General features: G+C 42.9%; 1 protein-coding gene across 10 annotated transcripts in view; it reads left to right on the plus strand.

The window, feature by feature from the left end:
• Positions 1-12,644, plus strand: part of klhl2 (kelch-like family member 2) — a 160,041-nt gene that overhangs the window by 73,743 nt on the left and 73,654 nt on the right. For all 10 annotated transcript variants that reach the window (XM_072255916.1, XM_072255920.1, XM_072255918.1 and 7 more), the window contains one exon: positions 10,656-10,818. In XM_072255916.1, coding sequence (XP_072112017.1) covers positions 10,656-10,818 — 163 coding nt within the window. The remainder of the gene's footprint in view (positions 1-10,655; positions 10,819-12,644) is intronic.

Below are 12,644 nucleotides of genomic sequence, written 5' to 3' on the forward strand. Positions count from 1 at the left end.
CCTGACCCGGATCTGGGCCGTACCCTCCAAATATCTGGACCTGCATCTCGGTTACTTTGCATTACCTTACTTTCCATTTTTCTATTTTCTATTTATGATTTATAATTTAAATTTTTAATATTTACTATTGATTTGTAATCCAGAGAGCGGGAAGCGCAGAATCAAATGTCGCTGTGATGATTATACGTTCTAGTATGAGTTGTTTGGTGACAATAAAGTATAAGTATAAAGTAAAGTATGTGCTAAACATACAGGACAATTCCACATTTACAAAGTATAGATAATGCTTTCTTTTGAAACTGCATACAAACTTCACACCCTCTGATTTGCATCCATCCCACAGATGTGAGCATCATTTGTGGACTGGGATTCACAGCTTTTTAGGAAATGCATTGTTCCAAATTAAATCTATGATACATTTTCAAGGAACAGAAGACTGGTAGCCAAAGCCATTTGCTAAATGTAAATGACGGAAACCCAAAAATCACTCCAACAGACTTGTAGGTCACAGTCACCAAGGACCCTTTTCCTGAATACTTCATAGGCTCCATTGGCACCACTCAGGCGATGGTTGATCTCTGAGTTGATGTCTGCTTTTGAGGAGAGAATGTTGCCAAGATGGGGAAAGTGGTCTACATTTTCAAGGTGATATCAACGTTTATGGAGGGCTGGATAACTGGCTTGTTGGCTGGTGGCTGATATAGGATCTGTGACTTTTTAATACTTGAAACAAGACCCAGGGCCCTATATGCCTTAGCAAAGACATTCAGGATACATTGAGGGGCTTCTTCAGAGTGTGATGTGATGATGTTATCATCGCATACTGAAGCTCCATGATAGTGGTGGTGTTGACTTTGCTGTTGGCCTTGGGGGGAGGGAAAGAAGATGGAACTAGTGAACAACACGGCCAAGGGCGGCATCCTCCAGACAATTCACAACACTACTTCTTTTACATCTTTTTCTTTCAAATCTGGTTCTGCTCTTGTTGGAGCCTGTGATCTACATTTTGATAGTGTGTTTTTGGGTCGATTGAGTGGTCTGGCACTTTGCCGTTTCTGAGGGTATTTGGTGAGGTTTTGAGCAAATTGTGTGGCCTGAGGGAGATGGGGCACAAGCCCATGATTGACTCCATTTCTCACTGATCTCGCTGATTGAAGTGTCAAGGAACATTAAAAACATCAATGTGAGTGCAGAAGGTGAGCCATCTACCGGCCTCTTGCTGCTGCCAGGAGAAGGTGTCCGCATGTTATGGTTTCTCTCTCTCCAACTTGTTCAATATTGCTGGAGTCCTGGGTCTTGGGCAAGGTTTAATTGACATGGGTTTATGGATTGGATTCTATAGCTCATGGTATGATGTGTTTCTGCTTTCTGATCTTTTTTGTGTTGTTTTGGGTGTTTTTGATTGGGGCTGCCTGCAGATAATGAATGTCACAGCTTGTAGATTGAAGTGAACTGAACTGAACTGAATACGGCTGGACTCTTTCAATTTTGTTTCATATTCTGTCTTTTTTTTGCCGTTCTTGGGTGTTCCAAGATGTTTTTCTTTGAATGGGTTCCACGGTTTTCTTTGTGTCGTGGCTGCCTGTGGGAAGATGAATCTCAGAATTGTATACAGCATACATACTTCGATAATAAATGTTCCTTGAGTATTTGAGCTGTTCCCTTTGCCTCTATGTTGACTTGCAGCGTAGTTCATTGTGGGCAATGCTTTTTTTTGATGTTAAATAGCTGGGAGTGAAGATTGATGTTATGGTTTGCTACTTTTTGATGCTTGGGTAACTGGTAATGAAGCAAAATAGTCTAATTTTTGTAGGTTTTCATTGCATCAAATGAGTGGGTGAGAGTGTCTAATGCAGACAATTCATACTTTCTCTGTCAGTTGTTAGTGAATTTGAGATTACAACAGCAGTAATTTTGGACGTGTGGTTGTGTCTTGTGGGCAAAGAGGAAATGAAAGAGCAGGAGGGGGGGAAATAACATCTGCCCCTTTAGAGAGGTTGAGGTTTCAGGATGCATAGCAATGAGAGCTCTGTTGTGTGGATTTGTACCGTATACAAAAAGTTTTTTTCAGTATGTGGTTGTTTTGACATTCAGCACAAAAGATTTATTCTTCTGGCAGCACAGAACATTCTGTAAATCTGTACTGCAGTGCCCTGGATGTTCTGTGAAGTTGCTGATTGAAGCCAGTGTTGGAGAAAGCATTTGAGCCTTCCTGATAATTTGAAATCACAAAAGGTTGCAAATGACCATGTAGGGGAAAAAAAAACATCCAGGTGGTTTTGTTTTCTTTCCACAGGTGTTCTGTGATCTGCATTTTCTGGTTTTCTTTCAGCAGCTGTTGTAAGAGATGTAATTTTAAATGTTTATTTCCTTCTGAACCAAGTTAAACACAGTTTCAACATGATTAAAATATCCTTGCAGTATAGTAAATTGCTTCATCGTTTTAACCATCTGAATCTAATTCCAGTACAGTGTATTAAGGTGGCTAATTAGCAGTTAGTTAATCCAAATCTTTGGTATTTATTTACTTAGATCCAGTGTGGTATAGGCCTTTCCAGCAGTCGGAGGTAGCTGTGAGAGTCTCAGGAGGAGGCTTTTCATTCTAGAATGAAAGAGATGTCCTCCTTTTTCAAAGAAAGGGGCCTCCCTTCCTCCAACTTCTATCTCTTTCACCAATCAACTTCCCAGCTCTTTTCTTCATCCTTCCCTCTCCAGGTTTCACCTATCACCCAGTGGTTCATTCCCCCCTCTCCCCCCTCTCCCCCCTCTCCCCCCTCTCCCCCCTCTCCCCCCTCTCCCCCCTCTCCCCCCTCTCCCCCCTCTCCCCCCTCTCCCCCCTCTCCCCCCTCTCCCCCCTCTCCCCCCTCTCCCCCCTCTCCCCCCTCTCCCCCCTCTCCCCCCTCTCCCCCCTCTCCCCCCTCTCCCCCCTCTCCCCCCCCACCTTTTAAATCTACTCCTCAGCTTTTTATCTCCAGACCTGCCAAAGGGTTTTGGCCCGAAACGTCGACTGTAGTCTTTTTCCACAGATGCTGCGTGGCCTGCTGAGTTCCTCCGGCATTGTGTGTGTGTTCCACAAACAGCAAATGTGATTGGGCAAATGTACTGAAAAAGGATTCATGTTTTACAAATTTATGAAGAGTTTATTTGAGGTTGTAATGAGCAGTATGAACAATGGAAACTCTGCAGATGTAATGTGTTTAAATTTCCAAAAGTCTGGAAATTTTTAATGCCACAGAAGGTAAAGGCTTATGGAGTTAAGCATTGCAGAGATCAGAGGGATGGTTTATGTGTGTGAATTAAAGTCTAGAGATTCAGGGGTCATTGTCAAATTGGCATGCTTTAACAAGTGCATTCAGTGATTTGTGGCAAGACCTCTTGCTTTTATAAAGTGTTTTAAGTGTGAGGTATGAAGTTCCCTGATGCGAAAGTAAGGGGTGACTATAATGTGTAAAAGAATATAGACAGGTTGGAGGATTGATAAAATCTGGCAAATAGAATTTAGTGTGGGTTTTGAGAGGTTATAAAGTTCTGTAGAAAGAATACAGGCAGAACAAAATGCATGTGGTATGAAACCTGAAGTGTTTTGTCCTTGTACAAGAAATGCAGTAGTGCAGATGCATTAGGTAATGGAGGCATTGACTTCTATTGTATAGAGTTGATGGAAAAGGATAAGGAGGTCTTGGTTCAGCTGTATGTGAAATTGGCTAAGCTAACTGGAGAACTGCAAACACTTTGGTTTTCCTTATTTATTTTGTAGATGGTGTGGTGTGGGTTTGTTAGATTGATTCCTTGCATACTGGAGTTGTCTTATGAGGAAAGGTTGAGCGGAATGATTCTGTACTCTATGGAGTTCAGTTGATGTAATTGAAAGGTGGGACACTGGAGAACTTGACATGGTAGATGTGGTGGGGGGAAGGGGAGGTGAATATTGAAGTGCAATTTAAATTGCTTAATATTAAAATAAATATCAATTTCTTTGATTGCTGTTCTTTGCACTTCCCTAATTTAGACAGGTTTGGATACTGGAACATTAAGGAACTTCCTGAGAACTGAAAGTTACAGAGATCAAAGAGGAAACTGAAGTCAAAACTCAGATTGCTGTTGTTTAATAGCACAGCTGTTTCAAGAGGTCCTCTCCTTTGGGCTATTCCTGCTTCATTTCTTCTATATCATTCTATGACGACCCGATGTTTACACATGGTGGCGATGTTAGTGTTCTGTCAACCAACCACTTTACATTGCTTGTAAAACCATTATCGTCAAATTTAATAATGCCTTCAACTTTAGATCAGAGGGAATAAAGTGCTGCAAGATCATAGCTGTAGGCTACAGCAAATACGAGATGTTAACATGGCTGATCACTCCATAGTTTGTTCTCTATTAGATCTGCACAATCAACAGCTCACAAAAGAACTGCGAGTGCTGGACATCTGGAATGAAAACATCTGGGGCTCCATGGCAGTGTAGTGGTTAGCATAACGCTTTCCAGGGCCAGTGATATGAGTTCAATTCCCACTGCTGCCTGCCAGGATTCTGTACGTTCTCGCCATGACCCCGTGGGTTTCCTCCTGGCTCTCTGGTTTCCTCCCACAGTCCAAAGACCTACCAGTTGGCAGGTTAATTGGTCATTGTACATTGTCCTGTGATTAGACTGGGATTAAATTGGGGTGGGGGGGGGAGTTGGATTGCTGGGTGTCATGGCTCAAAGGGCTGGAAGGTTTCTATTCTGAGCTGTATTTCAATAAATAAATTAACAGAATGCTAGAAATGCTTATCAGGCCAGACAGCACCTTTGTGGAAGGATAATCTGTAAATTTCTAATAAAAAGACATTAACCTGAAATGTATTTCAGTCCACGGACACAATTTGTGTAAGTATTTCTCACTGTCTGGTTTTATTAGTGCCCTTTACTAAATGAATCATTTGCTTATGACTCTCTTGGAACCAAAGGCTAATATAAAAACTCAGTTTCATGGGGAAAAATGGAGAATTTTGCTGGAGATGAAGTGTGACAGGGACGAAGATTGAGTCAAGGGGACAGAAGAGGACTATCGGAAGTTTTATTACGGAAGAAAAATATTTTTCTGCAATTTTGCTTCACCTTTTCTCCATCTGCTGAAAGAAGGATTTTCTGTGGAGAAAATGTGAGCTTGGCTTGAGTGATTTGTCAGCAGTTTAAATTGAAGATACTGCTAGATCAATCATAAGAGGAAAATAGTATGAATTCTAAGATTTACCCGACAAAATTATCCACAGTGGTGCATTTGTGTGAATTTTGGTTTTAATTTTAGACTGTGAGAAGTTTGTTTCCTGCAGTGTTTTGGTTAAAAGGAAATATTTGGCAAGTCGAGACTTGGAAATGTGGCAACTTGGCATGACTATTCTTGCATTTGGGACACGAGGGCTCACTTTGCTTTGTTTCTCACCTATGGACTGCAGTTCTGGTATTGTCATTTTCTGGCCTGGCCATGATTAGTCAGCAGCACAGACTGTAAGTTGCACGTATGTCCTCGTGATTCGTAATACTTGCTGCCTTGTAACAGTGAGCCACTGTAAAACACCACTTGATGAACTGTCCAATACCTCTTGTTATGTCATTGATTTCTTTTTGGATACTAAGATCAACCTACAGACTCTGTTGAAGGGAATCCTCACAACACGCTGGAGGAACTCAGCAGGTCGGGCAGCATCCGTGGAAACGATCAGTCGTCGTTTCGGGCTGGAACCCTTCGTCAGGACTGAAGAGGGAAGGGGCAGAGGCCCTATAAGGAAGGTGGGGGGAGGGTGGGAAGGGGAAGGTTGGTAGGTTCCAGGTGAAAAACCAGTAAGGGGAAAGGTAAAGGGGTGAGGGAGGGGAGGCAGGGAGGTGATAGGCAGGAAAAGTGAAGAAAGAATAGGGGAAAACACAATGGGTAGTAGAAGGAGGCGGGACCATGAGGGAGGGGGCAGAGTGACATAGGGATAGGGGAAGGGAGGGGGAGGGAATTACCAGAAGTTGGAGAATTCTATGTTCATACCAAGGGGCTAGAGACTACCTAGACGGTATATGAGGTGTTGCTCCTCCAACCTGAGTTTAGTCTCATCATGGCAGTAGAGGAGGCCATGTATGGACATATCTGAATGGGAGTGGGAAGCAGAGTTGAAGTGGGTGGCTACTGGAAGATCTTGTCTGTTTTGCTGAAGGGAAAATTGAAGGGAATCATTGCTTCTGCCATACGTGCAGGGCCTCTGTGTGCTTGCGATGCATGGACCCTTGAACCTCAAAACTTTTTGAATGCTTTTCCTCCACTTTAAGCGTTGATGAGCTAAAGATTTTGGTAGAGATCCTTCTTTTCTCTTAAGAAGACTTCTTAAGATGGCCTGGTAATCTCTCACTCTTATTGAATTAGAATAGTCTGCCTATTTCTGGAGTTTGATATCAGTCATGCGAATAAAATGCCATGCCCAAAGGAATCAACTTAATGTAATTATGACCTCAGTAGTGAGAATATTGGCCTCTCCCAGGTTGATATTTCCACTGTTTGAAGGCAATTAATATTCCTATCTGAAGGTTTTTGCAGTTTCTTTCAAGTGGCTTCAGGTACTCCAGGTAACCCAGGTCTTGGAAGAAGATGAATGAAGGGTTCACTGCAGCCTAATAGACCATGAGGATTGTGCTGAGTCTCTGTCTTCGAGCATCCCTTTCCTCAATGAGCAACGACCACACTGGCGTATTAACCAAGCCTCAGCCAAGAGGTAGCTCCTGAGATATGTTTTGTATTCCTGGATCTTGGCATAAACTTTTATTGCCAGAGGACTGCTGTACAGTACAGCAAGGGCTGGTTGCTGGGGGACCTTTGTCTCATAGATGTTGAGTCTAGATTAGATTAGATTAGATTCAACTCTGTTGTCATTGTGCTGAGTACAGATACAAAGCCAATGAAATGCAGTTAGCATCTGACCAGAAATGCGAAGAACAGTGTTATTTACAGAATAACTGCGAATAAAAAGTAAGTGCTACAGCACACAAGTATGAGACAGTACAATATGGTGCAATACTGCTTAGCGCTGTGATGTGAGGTTCAGCAGGGTCACAGCCTCAGGGAAGAAGCTCTTCCTGTGCCTGCTGGTGCAGGAGCAGAGGCTCCTATAGTGCCTACCAGATGGGAGGAGAGTAAAAAGTCCATGGTTAGGGTGAGATGCATCCTTGATAATGCTTTTCACCCTGCCCAGGCAATGTTTATGGTAGATGTTCTCAATGGTGGGCAATTGGGTGCTGATAATCCGCTGGGCAGTTTTCACCACACGCTGGACTGCTTTGCGGTCCGATACGGGACAATTGCCATACCACACTGAGATGCAGTGGGTGAGTATGCTCTCAATGGTACAGCAGTAAAAGTCCGTCAGTATCCTGGGACAGAGGTGAGCTTTCTTGATGCTCCGCAGGAAATAAAGGCGCTGTTGTGCCTTTTTTGACCAGGGTGGAGTAGTTCAGGGACCAGGTGAGATCCTCGGAAATGTTTTCACCAAGGAATTTGAAGCTTGATACATGCTCCACTACAGCTCCGTTGATATAGATGGGGACGTGAGTGTGGCTCCTAGCATGCCTGAAGTTCACAATGATCTCTTTGGTCTTCTGGGTGTTAATGGCTAGGTTATTGTCGGCACACCACGCAGCCAGGTGCTGGACCTCGTCCCTGTAGGCTGCCTCATCATCCCCTCTGATCAGGCTAACCACCGTGGTGTCATCTGCAAACTTGATTATGGAGTTAGAACCATGTACAGGAATGCAGTCATGGGTGAAAAGGGAGTACAGAAGAGGGCTCAGCACACAGCCTTGAGGCACACCGGTGTTCAGGGTGAGAGTGGAGGAGGAGAGGTTGTCTAACTTAACTGATTGGGGTCTGTTAGTCAGAAAGTCCAAGATCCAATTGCAGAGGGGTGAGCTGATACCAAGCTGGCAAAGTTTGGTGATTAGCTTGGAGGGGATCACAGTATTGAATGCTGAACTAAAGCCAATGAACAGCATTCTGACATAAGAGTTGGGGCTGTCCGGGTGGGTCAGGGCAGAGTGAGGTGCCGTGGAGATGGCGTCCTCTGTTGACCTGTTGGTGCAATAGATGAATTGATGGGGGTCCAGGGTAGTGGGCAGACAGGATTTCAGGTGTGATAGAACCAGTCTGTCAAAGCACTTTGCAATGATGGGGTTAAGTGCAACTGGGCGGAAGACATCAGGCCTGTGGCAGTGGAATGCTTCGGCACTGGCACATGGTGGCGATCTTAAAGCTTGTGGGGACAACTGTCTGGGCCAAGGACAGATAAATGTCTGTGAAAACCCCAGCCAACTGCCCTGCACAGACTCTGAGCACACGGCCAGGTATTCTATCCGGACCAGCTGCCTTCCGTATATTCACCCTGCTCAGGGTGGCGCAAACATCGGAGGTGGAAAGTGAGAGAGGCAGTTCACCAGGTGGGAGATCCGCTTTGAGGGTGACCTCCTTGTTCCCTCGGTCAAAGCGAGTGTAGAAGTAATTGGGCTCATCAGGGAGGGAAGCAGAGCTGGAAGGGGGCACAGTACTAGGTGGTTTGAAGTCTGTAATGACCTGTATGCCATGCCACATGCACCGGTGGTCCGAGGAGTTGAAATGCTCCTCGATTCTCTGTTTGTATATGTGTTTAGCCTGAGAGATTCCCCTCCTCAGGTTGGCCCTGGCTGAGCTGTAAGCCTCCCGGTCTCCAGACCTGAAGGCTGAATCTCTGGCTTTGAGCAGGAAGCAAACTTCTCTGTTCATCCATGGTTTCTGATAGGGGAAAATTTTTATTTGTTTTTGTGATGTCACTCTATCTACACACTTGTTGATGTGCTCAAGGACAGAGTTGGTATATAAGTCAATGTTAATCTGAGAGTCTGTGCTGGCATGGGCAGCAAACGCGCTCCAGTCTGTGTGCTGGAATTGGTGCTGAAGAACAGAGTCAGCACCCTCCAGCCAGATCTTAATAGTCTTCATTGTGGGTTTCACACGTTTAATGACCAGGCTATACTTGGGAATCAGAAACAATGAAAGATGGTTGGACTGTCCCAGGTGGGGGAGGGTAGTAGCTTTGTAAGCGTCAGCCACATTTGTGTAGACATGATCTGAGGTTTTATTTCCCCTTGTGGTGCATGATATATTTTGGTAAAATCTTGGAAGCACGGTACGTAAGTTAGAATGATTAAAGTCCCCAGCGACAATAAAGGCTCCATCTAGATGCAAAATACTCTGCAGATGCTGGGGTCAAAGCAACACTCACAACACGCTGGAGGAACTCAGCAGGTTGGGCAGCATCCGTGGAAATGATCAGTCAACGTTTCGGGCCGGAACCCTTTGTCAGGACTGAAGAGGAAGGTTCCCTCTTCAGTCCTGACGAAGGGTTCCGGCCCGAAACGTTGACTGATTGTTTCCACGGATGCTGCCCAACCTGCTGAGTTCCTCCAGCGTGTTGTGAGTGTTGCTTCATCTGGATGCAATGTCTGCAGCTTGCTAATAGCGGCACTGAGGTCTTTCATGGCTACTTAACATCCGGTGGAACATAAAGTGCAACAGCAATGATGCATGTAAACTCTCGAGGTTGATAAAAAGGTCTGCACTTAATAATCAGGTATTCCAGATCAGCAGAGCAATAAGTGTCAGCAATGGTAGAGTTAGTACACCATGATCGATTCACGTAGATGCATAAACTACCCCCCCTACTTTTACCTGTCGCTGTTGCAGCTCTGTCAGCCCTGAAGACCGTGCGCCCTTCCAGTTCCACCACGTTGTTTGGAACATCACTGTTTAGCCACGTCTCCGTAAAAAATATGACGTTGCAATCCATAAGCCTTCTTTGCGTGAGGGTCCAAGTCCTTAGTTCGTCCAGCTTGTTCATCAGAGACCGAACATTAGCGAGGGAGATACTGGGTAGCGCTGGCCGGTGTGGATTTAGCCTTAGCCTAGCATGCAAACCTCCATGCTTCCCCTGTCTTTGTTTACGGTCTCGACGCCAGCGCCGGGCCCTTTCGGTCGGAGCGAGTTGAATGCAGGTCCACGGTGTCCTTGCTAACTCCGGAGGTAGTTGGTCGAAGTTGAATGGATAGTCCAAAACTGTTGGTGCATTGATAGTTAATGTCCAAAAGTGACTGTTTGCTGTAAGTGTAGTTCACATAGCCGAATCGAGCAAACACGCAGGAAAGAAGCAGATAAATTAACACTATTTTTCGAAATTTGGTAAGACACTGACCCTCATGATACACACGCATCGCTGTCAGATCAGATCCATCATAAATGTTTCAGTGTCTGAGTCGATGATGGCTGGAAGTACGAAGGATTGGGTAAATTTGGTTTGGGAGTGTGTGAAATTCTAAAGTGCTGCTATCCCACAGCTTGTGTATAGAAAGCAATCAGGTGATTAATGATCACACATTTAGTGGACTTGACAGATTTCAAACAAAATATAGTTAATTTCAAGTTGATCTCTGCATTTCCCTAAGATATAAATCTGTAAAAGAAAGTCATTCAGTATTCATCTTAATTGTGTTTATTGTCTACTTTTCGCGCACTCATGGTATGATGTCTTTTTCCCCTGTCAAAACCTATAGTGATTTGAATGTATCTTGTGACATGTAATGGCAGATTGAAATGTGTTACTATCCTTCACAGGTGTTGCTTCCAGCTGCAGGGCTGCTGCAGTTACAAGATGTTAGAAAGAGCTGCTGTGATTTTCTGGAGTCCCAGCTTCATCCAACTAATTGTTTAGGAATTCGAGCATTTGCTGATATGCATGCCTGCACCGAACTCTTGAACCAAGCCAACACGTACGCAGGCAAGTGCTGACCAAAAGGGATTAATTTCATGTTAAGCACAGTACACGACCGCTAATTAAACTTGTAACATGTACAAACCTTCTGTGCTTTTCTACCTATCAGAGAATGCCAGGAATGTGTGAAGAAGCAAAGTTTAGTTATCAGTTCAACTATAATCATAAATTGAAAATTCAGTAAAATAGCCTCATTTTCCTCGTCTTTCCCATTATGTTCCCCAATCAGACTGATTAATTCACGCTGATATAATTGAATTTCTGTTTTATTGACTGTCCTGTTGTACATACTATTACAAATTACTGTAAATTGCAATGTTGCACATTTAGATGGAGACGTAATGTAAAGATTTTTACTCAGGTATGTGAAGGATGTAAGTAGTAAAGTCAATTCAACTCGATTCTTTCTCCTGATTCTGTTTGTCTTTTCCATGTTTGATTTCTAGTTACCGTCAGTAGAAATCAGACATGTAACTTTAGTAGTCACTCAGTGACCCACTGCAAGAAGCTCCGAGGACACGTGGTCTTTATTGGATGTTCTACTGGAGACCTAATTGTAAATGTATCTTTCTTCTGTGGCTTTATTTTAAACTGTCCCAATCCATTTATAGATCTTTTATATTATAGGATCTTTTATAGCATCCATGGTATCTTTTTTTAATTTGTAAAGGAATAATCCTTGAATTACAAATATTTGCTAATGAAATTGCTTGGTTTAACATGGATCACTGTTCCCTAGACTGGTGGCTGGGGAGAGAGATTTCAACTGGCAATGCGTTATAAGAAATTGCCTAGCAACAGGATTATTTTATCTTTGAGAGAATAAAGTACAATTATGAGTCTGTGGTAAATGGAAACTTAAGTGGTGTGTTGCTCTGATTTGATTTCAGGACTGCAAATGAGGGTGAGTTGTTTTATGTGGAATAATAGTTTTGAAAGGTTATAGTTTATTATAAACAGGAATAACTGCAAATGGGTTTAATTATTTTTGCAGTAGTGTATCACTACAGCTCATCTCTTCCATCATGCATAAATGTTGTTTATTGCAGATGTATCTTTTCAACCACCAATCCCCATAACCACCTCCTACCCTTATCACCTTGGCAACAGAAAAAGCTTGTGCTTGCTGCAGTTTACCATTTGTTAGCTAGATGCATTAGATGCACTTCTAAATTAGTTCATGATAAATTATTACTCTCCGATTTCTGAATGTGTTAGTTTATTTACTATGCTACCATCTCACAATTATCATTTCTATTTTGCACGACTGCTTGCCTTGTTAGCCAGTGCGGTTTTTAGATTCACTTTATTCTCTGGCTAATCTTAGTAGTCCAGATATCTTTCAATTTTTTTATATACAGTCTTCCTTGTTAGATCATTCAATTTATTTGTGTTGAAAGTCCAAAAGAAAAAGCCAAGTGTTTGTAATACACCAAACGTACACATGGAATCGATTTAATGAGGCAAGAATTTCTGTATCTGAATGGAATCTGCAATTGTCACCATGCTTAAACAAAATGTATGATAAAAATTCACTTTGACTACAGAAGCAATGTTAAGATGGTGAGGACATTCAAATATTTTTGGTGCTTCATGGTTTATACAGCATCTATTTTTCTGCTAATAAGCTTTGATGAAATGCTTTAACTTTTAAATGTGAAATGGTAATAAGTCATAGCATGATTATTTATTATCCCACTCTACTTAGAAACGGTTTTGAAATGATGGCTGTAGAAAATGTGTTAGGTGTTTTTAATCCTGGTTTGTTGAGGAGTAGAGGAAATTTTCTAAAATAATTTGATACTGAAAAAAGAGCTAATGCTTTTGATACT

This window comes from Mobula birostris, chromosome 4, assembly GCF_030028105.1.
Source record: "Mobula birostris isolate sMobBir1 chromosome 4, sMobBir1.hap1, whole genome shotgun sequence".
NCBI classification, from domain to species: domain Eukaryota; kingdom Metazoa; phylum Chordata; class Chondrichthyes; order Myliobatiformes; family Myliobatidae; genus Mobula; species Mobula birostris.